The sequence below is a fragment of the Aaosphaeria arxii genome, assembly GCF_010015735.1.
Source record: "Aaosphaeria arxii CBS 175.79 unplaced genomic scaffold BU24scaffold_1, whole genome shotgun sequence".
Taxonomy (NCBI): Eukaryota; Fungi; Ascomycota; class Dothideomycetes; order Pleosporales; genus Aaosphaeria; species Aaosphaeria arxii.
In genome coordinates, this window is record NW_022983474.1 from 1,820,942 (window position 1) to 1,837,754 (window position 16,813).

The following is a 16,813-nucleotide window of genomic DNA, read 5'->3' on the forward strand; positions in this document are numbered from 1 at the left end:
TACTTGCTAGAATGTTGAACATCTGATTGATCTTACTCGACGGTCTCGTGAAAGGGGCATATATCCCATTCGTTTCTGAGTCCGATGCACTGATAGATGGAGAGTTAACCCATAGAGTTTGTGTTGTAATACTGGGTTTCGAAGTTATTCCTAAAGTCGCTGGCGTGACCAAAGACGATAGAGGTAAGGACCTAGATAATCATCTTAGTCTTGGTTGATCTTGCGGGTTTCTTTTTGCAAAGTGAAAAAGAAATAAGGACAAACCAAAATATGACCATGATCGCTGCCACAACTGGGAACCTCAAGAACAAGTTTGGATTAAGAAGCATGAATACGTTCCGATCAACAGCGAATGCAGCATCAATGGAAACTATTGCGTTGGCACGTTGCCTGCAGCGTCGCCATAGCCACTGGACATATGCTACTCCAGTCGCATTTGCAAGACAGATTTGAACAAGGAAAGCAAATCCGGTGCCGATTCTGAAATCATTAGTAAATGTTGCAAGAGATCTAGGAGACATACCTTATCGGCCATTGTTGTCGAGCAGTGGAACCGACAATTTTATCGTTAAGGCTTGTGTAATAGCAGTGATGCGCGACGGCGAAGATAATGCCGGCGATGAAAGAACTTATCATCAACGTGAGGGTCACCCAAGAACGAGACTTATGTCCTTTAGTATCTTTACCTACCGTTGTAGGGTGCGTTAGTGGAATCACTTTGGTGCTTGAGAAAGTGAGGAAGTGAGGCGGTACCTATCGGTTGACCTCCTCTGTCAGGGCTCTCCTCTGGCATGTCATCAACAGGTGAGTACCTCTGTGGACTTTGCATGGCTTTTCCTGATCTGTACCTCAAACAATTATCAACCGCAATGCATTGGAGATGTCGTGGAGTAGGAATCATCAGAGAAGGGCTGTGTCGCACCTTGGTAATCATTATACGACCTTGGCCTCCCTGATAATGCAAGAAGGCAACTTCAACAATTTAATATATCCGTCTTGGCCAAAACGTCTACAATATTGCACTGCCTCGATCCATTGGCTCGCGTGATTGGCTCATGCATGCCTCACTTTTGCCTTTTACGTTATTCTGTTTTCGGTCAGAACAAAACATAGATTAAATATTCACATGTTCTACCAATAGCTCTGAGACACTCTTCCAATGCTTAAACGCGTGAGTGCATTTTGGTGCGGAGGGTTCACATCGGGGCATTGTGTAAATTCTTATCAGAGAGCGCGCTGAGTATCTACTGATATGTCCCAGAGTCCGTCCATCTTCTGGAGAGGAATTTGCTGTGCTTGCTGAGACCACATGAACACTTCCAGTCCAACTTGATAATGATCTCATCGTTTGAAGGTCTGTTTCAAGTAATTAGATAAGATAGAGGATATTCAACCGAAATGAGCCCTTCAGCTATTCTTCTGTTCTGTTTTGTTCTGCCTGATTTGATCTGGTTGCGGAAGTTTCCCAAGTTCAATTAACTCGTGTAATTCTGCCTTGTCACCCCAATTATGACAGCATTCGGCGTACTCAACGGCGAGGAAGCGCTGTATCAAATGGGCTGTATCGTCACTCCGCGCACTGTACACATCGCGGTCCAGCGTCCCAGTCCAATTTTCCATTCCCGCTGGGTAAAACCCTGCATACTCCCAGTCTATCAGAGCCTTAGCCTGTAGTGTAACTCGGTCCATGATGATGTTATGAGCCGCAAGGTCACCGTGTTGGAAAACATATTCAGGTTGCTCTAGAGGTAGAGTGCTCCAGGACTGCTTTCCTATCCACGGAGGTTGAGCATCAGGGCTCAGCCAACTGGGTGGCATAACAAAACCATCAATGCCACGGGTGCGGGATGTCAACTTCGTGAGCTGGGGAAGGACTGTGTGCAAGATAAAATGCACAGCATTAGAATGAGCTGTGTCTGAACATGTTTGGCACGGCGTTGCGGTCGTATGCTTCTTCCCTTCTGGCATTGAGCAACTTCTACGAGAAAACGAGCTGAGAGTGGGACCCTCAATGTACTCTGTAATCAAATACCGGCGTCCGTCTGGATGCGATCCGTGGTCGAGTAGGCGTGGAGCAGGTATACTAGTCTCCTGCGAAACAAGTTTCAAGGCTCTAGCCTCGTTCGTGATACGTTCGTGGTTCCTGTCTGAGGTTATCATTTGCGCAATGTTAAGTAATCCCTTCCCCAACTTCGCCAGGAGAGTATGAATGGTCATTACCAGCTTCTACGCCATTCACGGACTGTGCCATCCTTACGTTTGATGAAGAATGGAAGTCGAGAAGTTTTCTTAAAGAATTTGTCGTCATATTCATACGTAGTGTCGCAGGTCATGAAGAATTCGTGATCTGCCTCTAGTTAGCAGCGTTCTGATATTCATTTGGAAAGCGTACTTCCCACTCTGTGCCTTCATCCTGCGAATGTAATCTTCTTCTGACTCGACTGTGGGCAAATCGTCCATCGTTAGTTTCGACGTATCTGTGACGTCTGGTCAGCTTCATGCACCGCTCGAATAGGCGTTGTAAAAATGAGCGAGCCGGGCGAAATTTCGAAGAGAATGCCACTTTGAACCTAACAAAGTTGATGTCTGCAGTACTTCGTACTAGGTAGTTGATATTTGAAATGGTTCTTTAAGAGAAGTGCGGGGAACTCACGCATTTGGTTGTTGGTGGTACAGATGCAAGTGGCTCATCAGCTGTGAAGCACAAAGATCATGATTGGTACAGGGATTATTTGTTAGTAGCTCTGTCACATCTAATGCCCTTAAGAAGGATCAATTATATATTACAATATAGCACTCATCATTATACAATATTGTAGTCATAGTAACTTATAAAATCGCAGCCCCGCCCCACAAGCTGTGCCTCTCTCAATTTCTATACTGGCTCGGTACCTCAGGCCACTCATCCACGCCATCCAAGATCGCAACTGACATTCCACCATTCAAATGGGACTGGATATGGCAATGCAGCAAGAATGCTCCGGGATTAGTCACATGATATCTGATTGCCAGCCATGTAGGCCCGGTCGCAGAAGGCGGAGTGACGAAGCCATCTCGATAAGCTGGTGCTACGAGATTGAATGCTTCTGGAATAGCCGCCGAAGCTTGCGCGACTGACGTCCAGTTGAAAGGCCCCTCACCAGCACCAAGGATAAAACCTTTGTTTCCGTGTTTGTGAATCGGATGTGGTGGTTGTCCGGGAGTCGGCACGGTGAAGACGATGTCCACCCAGGTGTTGTTCTTCGTTGTGAGAGTATGATTAGGGAGTGATATGGTGTTGGGGTCTTGGTAAAGGAAAGGTGTCTCAACGTCCTCGTGGTTGTTGTCGAATGGAGTGCCGTTGAGTGCCCAGGTGTAGGAATTTCCCACTGTCTGCAAGGTCAAAACATATGTTTGGTCTGCTTCAGGCGCAGGCTGGGGAAATTGAGGTGGGAAAGACGTTACTCCGACATGGTCGAGAATAGTAGTAGAATTTTCAGAAATGAGCGCTCCGATTTTGTTGATGTATGGTGTGGAGCTGATGGTGTATGTTTCTTCTTCTGTAGTGTTCTGATACCCTTCGTAACCCTCATAGGCAAGAACAGCAGTTGTATCCAGAAGCTGGGCGAGCGCAACTGATGCGACACGAATACCATAACTGGCAGGGGTCTTGTCAAGCCGAATGAAGACAGAGTATCGATCACCATTGACAAGGGAAAGGGCTTCTACTTCCAATGGCTCGATGTAATGGCCATCAACAGCATACACCCACATTGGATGCTCGTCAATACTGAAGGCGAACGTATCAATACCTGCCGCAGAAATGATGTCCAGAGCAAGCCACTTATCGCCGGGATTGGCCTTGATCACCTCCACCGACCCTTCGGTAGGCGTGCATGTTTCAAAAACTTCTTTAGGTAGAGCGTCAATGTTTACTCCAGTGGCCTGGCCGTCAGCCAGCAGAACAGGGAAGATCTTTGGTGGTAAACATCTATTCATGTTAGCCAAAGAACCCATGTATCATTGGATTTGCATACCCTTTATCAGTCATAGTAAGGTTAAGTTCCTTTAGTAGAGGTGCAATGGCAGGACTTGTGAATGCTGAAATGTCCTCTCGCGACCAACAGTTCACCGCACCCTTTCCATTCAGCAGGATAGAATCCATGCAGATAGAGCTTTCAATACCGGAAGCTAATTGCAAGTCCCATGTATGTTTCGAACCCGTGTGCCTCCAGTCGGATACAACCAATGGGGTGACCTTGGACTCTGCGGCTTCGAGAAGCTCGACCTCTGCAGGGGCGATCTTATCAAATGGCTTCGTGATGCCAGACTTTGGCTTTATGATTATTGGACCATAGCAGCCGTCTTCAATCTGGCCTCTACTATGTGCGTGATAGAAGTAGGAACCATACTGGTGTGCATGCCACTTGTAGGTATAGCTTTCGCCAGGCTGGATCGGACGTTGAGTGAATCCAGGTACTCCATCCGCCCAAGGAGTGTTCAATTGTTCAATTCCTAGAAACGATGAGCATCGGACTGGTGTGCATACGAGTGAATGGCCATACCATGAGCGTGTATCGAGGTGTTAAAGGGCATCTTGTTAACAACAGTAATCTCGACCCAGTCATCCTGATTTGCTTCAATTGTCGGTCCCGGAAATTGACCATTGATGAAGATCATGTCTCTTTCAAACCCATCTGGGGCACCACGCTCCCATGTCAACTCCAACGTATTTTGACATGAAGTAGAGAAAGCGACAGCCGCGAGGCTAAGCAAAACAGCAGGTATTGAGAGCATGGTTTGAAAGTGATAAAATCTCCCAGTTGGAAAGCTCCTATCCACTGTAAGGCAGCACTATGAGCAAAGTGATGGCGCATGCAAAATTTAAGTACCAGCAGTTCATGATGCAGGCGAGCATGACGAAGGACTAATTTTCAGCTGGCTCGTGGCGTAGAGTTGTTGTTTACTTTATTATGGGCCTAACTGCAGCTTTACTTAGAATCGTAGATATTAGTCTTGGTTGCTGACGGAAAACGTGCCTGTCAAACCCAAAGAAGACTAGAGTAACAGCCTCGGGCCATGATCAAGTGAAGAAGTGGAGGCCAACTTGTCTAGATTGAGTGCTGTGAAGAAGATTGACACCTGGAGATGTTGTTCCTGTACATAGCGTACCTGCTTCGCTCGTATACCGATCCTAAAGTTCATCAGCGCGAGACACCTCTGGTCTGGTATTGGTCGCTTATTGAGATGATGTGCATAAGGCTTCCCACAAATGGCAAATGTACCAACTATGGTGCGAGATGTTGCCGTGCCACATTCGAAAGGGGCGTTAGTTTTCGTGCATCTGATATAAGCGCTTCGTGCGTTGGCATTCATAGGGCTGCTGCGCAGTCCAACGTGAAATTGCACCGACTGCCGCTTCATATTTCAACCCAAATGAGAAAGCAAGCTACATTCGACTTCTCATCCGCTGAAAAAGAGGTCCATAATTCATTCGTAGAAATGCATTATGATAAATATTTATTAAGGTTAGCAATTGAATAAATGCTCATGGGGAAAGTTGCGTTGGATGTACGAACGGGGAATGGGTCTAGGGAGCACTAGCCGCGGATGACAGGCGGCTTGGACCCCAAAGCAACAGCACTGCCCTCCTAGTCTTATACAACCACGGAGTTTTGTCATATTTATAAGAATAGCAAACCAAGAACCTGGCCATGGGCAATCAGGCTGTCCATCATTGGATCTGGGCTGGCGTCATATGGGTAATATTCTTTCCGGGTATCGGATTATTGCATGTCAAGATTTTTCCTCTGTACTGACTCGTGGACTTATCGAAAACCCTCTTAGTGAATGGTATCTTGCTTGGGATTGATTAATGCACCCCCAACTACTCACTGGCGTTATTTCATTTCCCTCCTGGTTTCGACACATGTTCGTCTACCGAAAGGGCATTGTTAAGTGCTACAGAGGTGTAGCAGCTTACATTCTACAAGGGCCTCTTACGCAAACGACCACCGCTTCTTTGTGCATTCTCCAACCTTTGTTATTGCCATCTGTCGTCTCAGAGAAATCTCTAAAACTAAACTATATTACTGGGGAACTAGGTGATTGCAATTATTTACCACAGTATGCTGCTGAGCATCATTTTTTGGTGAAATCACTTCGTGTTTACCTTTTCCCCTTCTTCCTAACAAAGATGGTATCGTCTATGTACTTCTCCTCCCTCTTCTCACTTATAAGTCTAAGATTGTGTCTATACAATGTTAACTATTTGCATAGTATCTGAACGCCATATTTATAATCTCACATATTTCCCCGTCTTGGTTAACTCATCTGCAGCAACTGGCTAGTAAGGAAGTTAATTCTATTGCGCAACCAGCAGACTCACAACCAACCAAAACACCCAGATCATTCTAAAATCAGCATTATGACCAGAAAACGATCTGCATCGACTCTCTCCCCTGAAGCCACCCCTGCCTCCAAAAGGGCTTGGGTGGAAACCGAAATTGAGAAAAGTTCCACACGCCAGGTTGGACCTGAAAGTTCAAGTACAACCAAAATCGTAAGCGCTGAATCCAATGTGACTGTAAAGACAGACACAATGCAGCGAAGTAACTCCATCGCGAGTGATGAGTCCGATTTGTCTGGTGCTGGCGAGCTCTCTAATGTTTCCGAGAACTCTGATGTTTCCAAGCATTCTGATGTTTCCAAGAACTCTGATGTTTCCGAGCATTCTGATGTCTCCACCCACGTCTCGGTGCCTTCGTCCCCGACTGAGAGGCGGAAACTAGTACCGCAGATTCCCAAGAAAAGGCGAGCCGGCAAGAGGAAAACAAAGGTCAGTGAACTCTTTGTCGATTGGGTGCCGAAGGTGAATGTTCCTCCACCGAACGCTGCATATGGAACGAAGCCATATCCAGGTCCCGGGGGCCCTAAACCACACCTTGACTCCCCCCCTGCCAGGACTAGCAATGCTGCAACCAAGATCCCCTTGTGGGAGGACAGGAAGTGGAAGTTCAAGAAGGGTGGGCGTTACCAGAATACTTTCTACGATGAGAATTATGTTAAGTATCTAGACGAGGATGAGCTTGAAGAAGCACAGCTAGATCAAGAGAACAATCTTATTATGTCCTTGGTAGATATGAGGCCAATATCGCTCAAGGACCAGAATCCTCGACGAGCACCAGCCTACTATGCCTACGAAGGCATACCCAAAGACTGGAATGATAAGGCAATGCTCCACACCCTGAACGACCGCAGGCGAGACGCCATCCGTCGCATCACCGAAGACCCTCCGTACGCACAAATTGAGCGTGAGTATCTGGTAAGGCTTCTCACAGACCACCCAGACGCTTCAATTACCGAGCTAGCAGAGCGATTCAACTATCGCTTCGCCGGCGACATCAAGGAGTCAACGGCATTCTACTTCGGCGAATTGTACGAAAAGCGTACCCTTGAAAGCGTTCGCGCTGAGTACCTTGAGCACAAGCCTTTGTACGATCGGGGTATAGTGCCATGCCCAAAACGACCCGAAAATGACAAGATCGCTAAGAAGTATCAACAGCAAAGGATAGATGAGCAGAAAACCCGGGAAAACTTCTTTTGGAGGCTTCACAGGATGGATGTCGATAGCGTGACTGGCGAACGGTCCGCTGAAGCTCTTGAGCTCTTCAAAAGCACCTTTGGTCACGAATTCGACCAACCACCAAAGCCCAAACGGGTGAACAAGAAGCCGAAGATTTTGACTCCTTTGGAGAGATTTACAGGCCTATTGGCTAGGGCAAAAGCTATCAAACAGCAAGAAGAGGCCGCCAAAGGTAAACGTAGGGCATCAGCTTAGTCTTGGTGATGATCTACTATCCTATCTAAGCCTCAATATCTACGCTAGGTGGATCCTTGGAGATGGTTATTTATGACGGATGACAAGTCTCGGCTACGATTAGTCCCTTGATGTAGAGCATCAATGGGTCATAATATATATATCGTGTGTTTCTTTATGACTATATTGTTCGTGTTTTGTACATCAATGGACGTATTTTTGGGATATATTATCCACATTGACCAAGGCACATTGAACCCGAAACGTACATGGAATATCTAATCTTCGCTTGAAAGGTTCTGCAGTACTGTGTAATAACTATTTCAATTTCGCGTCTTATCTAGATTATGCCTGTTAGATGGATCCACTCCCTCAGTCCTGCGTGATAATAATGTGAAAATGCCCATGGAATATGCACCAACTTTCAAGCGTCAAGCATGAGTGACAACACAAATTCTATCAGAGAGCGAGCTATTTTGAGTCTCTAGGGGGTTGGTAATCTCTTGAAGAGTGCGGATGAGGTTTGATACCGCCGGTAGATACATGAAGTCTTCGTGTACCCTTCGATGCATGCTATCGACGGGGATGTTCCGCGCGATCTACTGGTCTCTAAGCCCTTGATTATGCAAAGTCCAACACAATCTCTAAACGCTGAACTTTGCACCAAAAGTAATGAAATCAAATGCCGAAAGCCACCATGATTGTAGTGGTCCCCGTGCGCCAGCCTTGAGTCTCTCCGAGTCTCTATATTTTTTGAACCCTTCGGTCTTACTCTTTCTTGGACTGGTCGGTCTTATAAGTGCGAGTACATTCATACCTACCTAAGTTACCTAGGTTACTATTATGCGTTAGGGCCCCTGTCGATTCCCCGCATCCCCATTCCCGCGCTACCTGAAGCGCACCCAGATGGTCTGGCGCAAATCAAATCAAACCATTTCCATTCACGTCATCCAAACAGGTTCCATCTCCGATACCTACCCCGGCATAGATTCTTAGCCTACGAAAAGCACTGGTTCATTGATAAGCCGATTCTCCTACCCGTGTAACCCAAAAATTTACCCCAAAAATCACCAAGGCTATCTCTCTTCACGCTCTGGTTCCATCATTATTAGCTCACTGTGGGGTAGAGAAGCTTAACTGCCGTGATGTGGCGGCGGGTTTTCTAACGCAGACTAGTAGAAAGATGGGCCGACTTTGTGGCTAGTATTTCATTGCATCTCCTATTGTGCTGTGCACACTCAAGTGCCCGGGGTCGAGACCAGATGTATTTCCAACACATGTTGAAGATTCCAGGGTGGAGAGGGAGATCTTCCTGGAAACGACATAGTCAATTCCCTCGCAATCCTGGTCAACGGGAGTGCATATCGTCCACGAGGTTAATATATATATGTACGTGTGTACGTACACTTTCAGATGTGACAGCTCCCACTGGAGGCTGGACAGCACAATTTTCGACTGCCCATGACCTTGTTTGTAACAATTACTTTGCACAAATCAGGTCGTTCTTCTACATCGTTTCTCGCCCTGAAACCATCTCTAGGTCGTTGGTGGTCTAAAACTTGCGTCGATCTCTCTTTGTAACCTCGTATCAACAGTACGGAATTTTGCCGCATTGCATCCGTACAGTGTACTATCTCTCTCAGCGCGCAACAATTTAAAGGCTGTGTCTTGCGATAGAGTATTGCTTCGCAACCACAGCCCACCATGGAGGCCAACTACAATGAACAGGTAGGCCTTCCAGTAAAGAGGACTGCATCGAAAATGTATATCCTTGGAGACCTGTTCTCTTGTATTAACGCTTGATCCAGGAACGCCGCCAACTCGAGAGTGAACTGCACACCGAGATCCTCCCAGGCACGGAGGTAATGACAGATGTGGGAACCCACCACTTTGTCAAAGGATCCGGACGCACTGTTTTGGTTCCTCAACCTTCAGACGACCCAAACGACCCTTTGAACTGGTCCACACCATGGAAAGTTGCTTGCATCACATCTGCGGCTGTCGCCACTTTCTCTCAGGGCTTTGGACCTCTGGCGTTGGCGCCAATGTTTCCAGCCTTGATGGAGGCGTTCGATTGCACTCTTGCAGACGCTGTGCAGTTCACTGGAGTTTGTATTCTTGTGCTGGGATTTAGTAATTTCATCTGGTATGTCCTTCCACTTCTTGTTCTCCTCCGCAAACAAGATAGATCCATCGTATTGACAAAATGCGCAATAGGGTACCCATCAGCACTTCTTTCGGACGTAGACCAGTGTTTCTGGCTTCGAACCTCATAAATTTCGGCACCTCCATCTGGCGCGCAAAGGCGACTTCCTATGGATCGTTCATGGGTGCATGCGTTGTCAATGGAATCGGAGCAGGACCGGCGGAAACGATCATGCCGGCAGTCATTGCAGATATCTTCTTCCTTCACGATCGTGGCAAGTGGAATACTCTTTACTGGGTGGTATACATGGGATCTTTGGGTGTAAGTCCAAGACAATGAATCATTTCATGGCGAGTATGATCACTGACGTATCCTCAACACAGGTCGCTCCCATTATTTCAGGAGTCATGGCCGATAAAGTCGGATGGCGAAGCTTCTGGTGGCTCAACACAGCCCTCCTAGGCCTTTCATTCATCATGACCGTCTTCATGTTTCCTGAGACACGATACCAGCGCATCTACGCCGACCACGGCACAAAGGCATTCGTCGAGAAAGACAGTCCGACGACCACCGAAGCCATCAATGACGGTGCACGCCCAGTCAACAGCGAAGAACAAGACAACAAAATCACCCAAGTCCCCACTGAAATCTCCATCGCAGCCAACAACCAAGAAGCCCTCACACAAGAAGAAACCGCAGCTCGAGACCCCTACCTCGGCCGCGGCACGCCCGGGAAGTGGCAATGGAAAGTGTTCCAGGGCAATGCACACCCCTTCAAGAGCATCATCCAAGACCTGTGGATCCCATGGCGCCTCATGGCGTTCCCGATCGTGCAGTTCGCGTCTTTCGTCGTGTCGTGGAGCTGCAGTTCGTTCCTCACGCTCAACCTGACACAAAGTCAAGCCTTCGCGGCGCCCCCGTACAACTTCTCCCCCCAGAACATCGGTATGTCTTCATTTTCCCTCTTACCCCATTCCCTCTACTAACATTACGGACATAGGCTTCATGAACTTCGCTATTATCGTCGGCATCATGATCGGCCTTGCAACCGCTGGACCACTATCCGACTGGGTATCCGCACGTCTCACTCGCCTCAACAACGGCATCCGCGAACCTGAGATGCGTCTCCCAGCCATGATCCCCTACATCGTGATCATGTACGTCGGCAACATTGTGGTGGCGGTCGGGTACGAGCGACACTGGCCCTGGGAGGCCATCGTCATCATCGGCTACACGTTCGCTGGCATCCAGGTCGCGGCCTTGCCGGCCATCACGTCAACGTACGCAGTCGATAGCTACAAGCCAGTCGCGGGCAGCATCTTTGTGAGCATCACGGTTAATAAGAATGTTTGGGGGTATGGGTTTAGTAAGTTCATCACCGAGTGGGCGCAGAAGGCTGGGTTCATACCGCCGATTATGACGAATGCGAGCTTGATTTTGCTGTGGTGTCTTTTTGGTGGCTTGTTCTGGTGGAAGGGGAAGACGTTCAGGAGGTGGAGCAGCAATAGCAAGGTGCACAAAATGTAAGCAGGGGATATAAGTTGAGGTTGGGTATGTTTTCAGATTGTTGGTGTGATGCTCGGGAGTAGTCGAAGAATCTGTACTGTACTTGTACTTTTGCGCGTCTTTGAATTCGTTTGGTTTGTGAATAAGGAACGAAACATTCAAGCACGATAAGGAGCATTAGTAATTGAAGCAGAGGTTCACCACCGGGAAACAGGCCACTGTTCGAGTCAAAATGGTATTGAATTGCAACATCTCCAACTCCTTATTCATTATGAGTTGCTATATGGTTCATTCATTTCCATCCAAAAGGCTGAAGAAAGTGCCGATGGAAATGCTTAAGTAAAGTGGATCGCTCGCTGACGTCTCGAAGATGCAGCAATGAATAAAACAGCGCCCTGAGCTCTTCAGGGCGAGGTATCTCGTAAAATAGAAATGTCAAGAACGTGTCATCAAAAGGTGTATGGCGTCATCCATCTCAGTGGCGATGTCGAAAGTATTTCAACAAAGCCTAGTACAACCTTCGGGAAATGCATCATCTTCTCCAACAGCTCAAGCCCTCGCATGATTCGTACAGCTCGAAATTATCGTCACTGCTCCTGCGCGCGTGGCGTACTAGGATGCATTGACGTTATTGGAGCTGACTGTTCTCTTCCATCCACCCCAACCCCAGCCTCCGGTGCTTGGAGCTGGGGTGACAATCGTCGGCTTCTCTACCTCCCTCTCCCGAATTGTCGGCGGTGGTGTTGATTGTGGGCTGGATCCTCCGCTCAACCCCATTGCCTTCCTCATTCCGTCAAATTTGCTTCTCAGCTCTTCCAATTCCTGCTTCGCAACCGCCTCCGCCGTCTTTGCGTTTACAAGCTCCAATAATAGGGCCTCGTTATCGGCAGGAGCATGATTCTCTGTAGAAAGGATGGTCTGCGTAGCAAGCGAGGAAGACCGCTTGGAGAATTCGGGACGAGTAATGGATTTTTGACTTCCAGATCGACCAAGACGAAGTTCACGCAGGCCACCAGTCGTTGAAACGGTGCTCTCAGCTGTGTTACTTCTGCTAAGCGTTGGACTTGCCTCTGGTGTTTCATTGGACGTTGTGATAGCCCAGGGTGTCGATCCTTTTCGAGAACTTGTTCGGAGTTCTTGGATGGTCTTTTCGTGGCGTTGGTTGGTGTTGTATGACTCTTGGAGACGTTGACGCGTCTCCTTCAAAGCATCGCGGGAGATCTGGAGTTCTGTCTGTGCATCGGCGAGCTCACGCGCAAGCGAATTGGCGCGTATGGTTTCAGAAGATAGTTGTTCTTTGGTGCGGGAGAGCGAATCCTTCAACATGGCTTTCGTTTCGAACATGGAAGAAGCACGATGGTGAGCTTGGTGAGATGGGAACCGTGTGTCAAGCATAGCAGCGACCTCTTTGACTTCCTCTGAGACTGGCTCACTAGAGGACTCGTCCGATGGGGGGCTAAGTGTTGCTGCGGTAATGGTCGTTCGTCGTCTGCTTTCGCGGGTCGTAGGTGCAGATAATGTTGAAGTCTTCCGCCGCATCTTGTCAAGGACTGTTCGCACAATCCTGTGATCCTCCTTGCGGTCTTCTTGCTGTTTTTGAAGGGCATTGTCCAATTCACTATTCTGACGCTGCAGTTGGCTGACTGACATCAATAGCTGTTCGATTTGATAATGGAGATCACGGTCTTTGGAAGAATCTGCAGTTCTAATCGAAAGTGCCACGGATTCATGTCCTTGTTTGGTGAACCGTGCATCTCCCGAAGAACCTCGTGACACTTCAGTTGCCGCTGTGCTCTGAGTTCCGGTGGAAGTATCCGATTTCTCCGAATTCAAGGTCGAGGCTAGGCTTTGTTTTGAAGGTGTACGTCGCAAAAAGCTCCCAGGTCGGCTGGGGGCGCTCAGTCCCGGGCTGAGGCTCACACTCTTAGTCGACGATGTCGAAATGGGCCATAAGCGGCCGAGGAAACTCGTGGCAGACTTTTGTACTTCTTTGGAAGTACCCTTCTGGGATTCCCGGAAAGCTGCTTCCAGATTCTGTAGGCTCTCCTTGGTAACATCATTTGTAAAGCTAACGAAGTCGCTGACCAAAACATCTGCAGACTTAGTGTTCAAGCCATAGGGATCCCACAATGATCGGCCTAGCAACAATTGCATGACATCCTCAAACTCGGCGAGGGCTAATATTTTCTGCTCGTTCCGTTTCATAAGAGCCAACGCTACTCTCATGATAGTTTCCGAGGCACCTTCGGCGAAGAGGACGTCATAGATTCGGAAAAGCATAGGGAGGGGGCAAGTGACTGCGAAGAACGAGAGGAACCATTGGGAGAGGTAGGCTGATTCTACCCCAAGGTCCTCGAGATGGCGGGCTAGGTTGGGCATGTGTAGACACAACAGTTTTTGGAACTGGAAGATGCGAAGGTGGAGCCCAGATAGATCAGGCAGGAAGCAGGATCGTAGATCGTAGTCTTCCATGAGCCTGACGAGTACACAGAACGCCTCCCTGTCGCCCATCTGCATCAAGAGCGGGCCAACTAAGAAGCCGAGTCCTTGACAGTATCCAATCTTGTTATCGTAGAGACTGAAACATTTGAGCACGCGTCCCATCATCTTTTGACCTTCGCCTTCTGGGTCTTTGAACATTTCCACACCAGGGAAACTTCTGCCTAGGTCCTTGTTGATTATGTTTTCGTATGGACTTGACTCTCCACATAGAGTTTCGTATTGTTCCTCAATCAGCTTATCTCTTGCGCCAGCCGCACTTTGCCAAACCACGCCGCGCAATGGAGCAGGAATTCCTCCACGGATTTTGTTTAATGTAAGGGTAGGCAGGCGCTGAACAGTCTGCGGATAGTCTCGTACAAGAGCGGACCAGAAGTCCAATTCCGTCATGGGTGGGGGAGATGGAAGTTGCGAAAAGCGAACATGTGAGGCACTTTCGTCGCTGACAAGACGCTTGAGCTGGTGCATTGAGGGAGGTCTTGATTGCCCTCGGGCGCGCGAGCCTTTGATGACGGAGCGTACGGCGGATTTGGGGTCAGCGGAGATCGCATTGTTCTCTTGGTCAAGTCGTGCGAGCAAAAGAGCCATTGCCTGTTTAGATCAGTACCAAATTTCCATTCTCATTATCGGAATACGCACCTCGTCGTTCCCTTCACCCTCCGGTTCTTGTTCTTCCTTCTTCTCGAGTTCTTCCCAGTCGACGTGTGCACTACGGTCGGAATCCGAACCTCGACTGTCACTCCTTGATCTGTCCCCAGAAGGTTCTTGCGACGTCTTCTCATCGTTCAAGGAGATTGTAGGGCTATTCAGAGTGCTTGTGTCCAAATCCTCCTCTGTGTCCCTTGAAGTCCCAAACGCCTGCATTATTTCGGCGGACGAAGGCCTCGACGATGACCTTTTCTCTTCACTTGTGAGTTCGGGTTGTAGAATCTTCGGTAGCCTAGCATCATCGTCTTCTTCAGCTGGTGAAGCATCGGTACCGGTTTCGGACAGCGGGACGGTGACCATGGAATCGGTGGGTAGAGGTTGGCTGTCGACGTGAGTCCTAGGAAATCTTTCGGTCACAGTCTGTGCCGGCGCGGACACAGTATCAACCTCCATGGTTATGATAGTTCTACTCGAAGCTCCAATGAGCTAGCATATGCGGCCAACTATGTGCTGTTTCGATTGTATATACAAACAGGGAGAGCGGAGGGGGGTGGGCAACGCAAGGTGGATGCAGGTACGGAGCAATGATGTCGTTACTATGGTATGCTTCTGGAAGCGCGGTTGCTATGCGTGATTTGGCTGTTGTGCTACCTGTTCAGAAGCACAAAACGTCGCTGGCGGCGAAGGCGTTTCGAGTTGGTGGAATCCTCGCTCGGGCGGCCGGTATCAGGATTGGAGGATCTGTGTTAAGCAAAACATGCACGGGGCGAATGAGCGGTTCCTCAGATGAGGTTTCCGGTTCAAAACAGTGATGGCGATAGGACCCTGAGCGGCAACAACATTGAGCTGCTTTTGCACCATGAAAAGATCGTGAACGACAGAGGAGAGAAGAGAGAAACGAATTTGCTTCAGTAGCTCAGACAATGCAGAGACCTCACGGCAGATAGACAGGGAGGCAGGCAGGCAGGCAAGCGGGCCGCCGTTGGTAAAGGGTTAAGGAGGTGTTAGTTAAAGTGAGTGTGGGTTAGCTTATCTGCAATCAGTCAAATAATCATGGCGATGGGATGGTGAAGGCACCAGGGGGAGGTCCCGCATCCCCTTGGCGAATTAACCCGTCGGTTGAAGAGGCCACAGGGGGTTCCGCGCGTTGCAGGCATATTCAGTGGAGACTTGCAAGAGGTCAAGGGCGAGGCCGTCCTTTCTCCTAGTCATACTAATTCGTATAGAAGATCAAGTTTAGTTCCAGAAAGGAATAATTGTTGATTGGTTTGGACTGTGATGGATGGGTGGGCGGTGGATGATAGATGAGGATATTTGGATTGATGGTTTTGGAGAGGGAGATTGAAAGATGAAAGGGGATGAGATGAGATGAGATGAAAGACCGACCACTCAAAACGCGTAAACAAAGCCGACCCAAAACAATCCCTTGAATTACATAATCATGTCTTCCCCTAACCAACGACTCAATTCACCAAAAATCAACGATCCCCTCAACCCTCAATCCTCTAACCAACAGCTTTCCACGCACCACCACCACTCCCCTCATCGTTCGTGACCGCCTTTGTGACCAGTTCGTGACCGCTGCCCTCAAATTTTCATTCCCACCGCCCAATCACCATCATGAACACGCCAGAACTACCGAATTGCCGATCTTCTTCTCGATCCACCAACGCGGGCGTACACGCTCTAACTCTCCAGTAGAGTAGCGCCTCTCCTACACAGTACGCGCCGCTCGCCCAGCCGCAGACCGCCACGGCCACCAGGGGGTCAATTAATCAACCCAGACCTAAAACGACCATGCCACCCTAGCCCGCACGCCATTTTCGTGCAGGACGAAGACACTGATTCGGATCCAGTGCAGTAGACTGTATGTACAAAGCAGGCCGGCTGGCCATGGCCGGGGTTGTTGGGATCTCGGAACAATAGGTAGACATGCGGAGGCTGGAGCACACGAGCGCCCGTTCACGGAAAATCCGTCTCCAGTCCATCGATCTTCAATTCTACAAGAAATGATTTTCATGTCTTCTGATAAATGGCATAATGATGCTTCAGATACTCCGTAAAATTGATCATATCAATATCCTCTCCGCTGGTTCACGTCGATCCGGAAATCGTCTAATGCCACAGCTTGAAGTCAAACGTGCAATTCTCTCATTCCCCATCCCCGCGTATGTCTGTACCGCCGATGAGACGACCATGCTTTAGGTACCTGCTTA

At 48.6% G+C, this 16,813-nt stretch overlaps 5 protein-coding genes across 5 annotated transcripts; 2 read left to right on the forward strand and 3 right to left on the reverse strand.

Annotated features, from left to right (window-relative positions):
* Positions 1-1,407: 1,407 nt before the first annotated feature.
* Positions 1,408-2,217, reverse strand: BU24DRAFT_469755 (uncharacterized protein; the record flags this gene model as incomplete). The annotated part of the gene is made up of 1 exon (XM_033532630.1): positions 1,408-2,217. One exon carries the CDS (start codon positions 2,215-2,217, stop codon positions 1,408-1,410), a length of 810 nt encoding a protein of 269 aa, XP_033389333.1.
* A 651-nt stretch (positions 2,218-2,868) lies between these two features.
* On the reverse strand, positions 2,869-4,890 carry BU24DRAFT_469757 (multicopper oxidase; the record flags this gene model as incomplete). The annotated part of the gene is made up of 3 exons (XM_033532631.1): positions 4,545-4,890; positions 4,017-4,494; positions 2,869-3,970 (listed from the first exon to the last, which is right to left on the reverse strand). The coding sequence occupies exons 1-3, from the start codon at positions 4,774-4,776 to the stop codon at positions 2,869-2,871; spliced, it is 1,812 nt and encodes a 603-aa protein (XP_033389334.1). The 5' UTR covers positions 4,777-4,890.
* A 1,690-nt stretch (positions 4,891-6,580) lies between these two features.
* Positions 6,581-7,819, forward strand: BU24DRAFT_487505 (uncharacterized protein; the record flags this gene model as incomplete). Its single annotated transcript, XM_033533458.1, has 1 exon — positions 6,581-7,819. The coding sequence occupies one exon, from the start codon at positions 6,581-6,583 to the stop codon at positions 7,817-7,819; it is 1,239 nt and encodes a 412-aa protein (XP_033389335.1).
* A 1,683-nt stretch (positions 7,820-9,502) lies between these two features.
* BU24DRAFT_469762 (MFS general substrate transporter) lies at positions 9,503-11,471 on the forward strand (the record flags this gene model as incomplete). The annotated part of the gene is made up of 5 exons (XM_033532632.1): positions 9,503-9,526; positions 9,607-9,944; positions 10,016-10,265; positions 10,328-10,889; positions 10,945-11,471. The coding sequence occupies 5 exons, from the start codon at positions 9,503-9,505 to the stop codon at positions 11,469-11,471; spliced, it is 1,701 nt and encodes a 566-aa protein (XP_033389336.1).
* A 456-nt stretch (positions 11,472-11,927) lies between these two features.
* Positions 11,928-15,427, reverse strand: BU24DRAFT_12966 (uncharacterized protein). Its single transcript, XM_033521003.1, has 2 exons — positions 14,589-15,427; positions 11,928-14,540 (listed from the first exon to the last, which is right to left on the reverse strand). The coding sequence occupies exons 1-2, from the start codon at positions 15,048-15,050 to the stop codon at positions 12,063-12,065; spliced, it is 2,940 nt and encodes a 979-aa protein (XP_033389337.1). The 5' UTR covers positions 15,051-15,427; the 3' UTR covers positions 11,928-12,062.
* Between the last annotated feature and the right edge of the window lie 1,386 nt (positions 15,428-16,813).

Excerpts from the sequence above, each read along its gene's own strand:
- BU24DRAFT_12966 (XM_033521003.1), bottom strand. The coding sequence starts at position 15,050 with ATGGAGGTTGATACTGTGTCCGCGCCGGCACAGACTGTGACCGAAAGA. Across the intron at positions 14,541-14,588 it reads AGGGTGAAGGGAACGACGAG|GCAATGGCTCTTTTGCTCGC; the intron begins GTGCGTATTCCG and ends TGATCTAAACAG.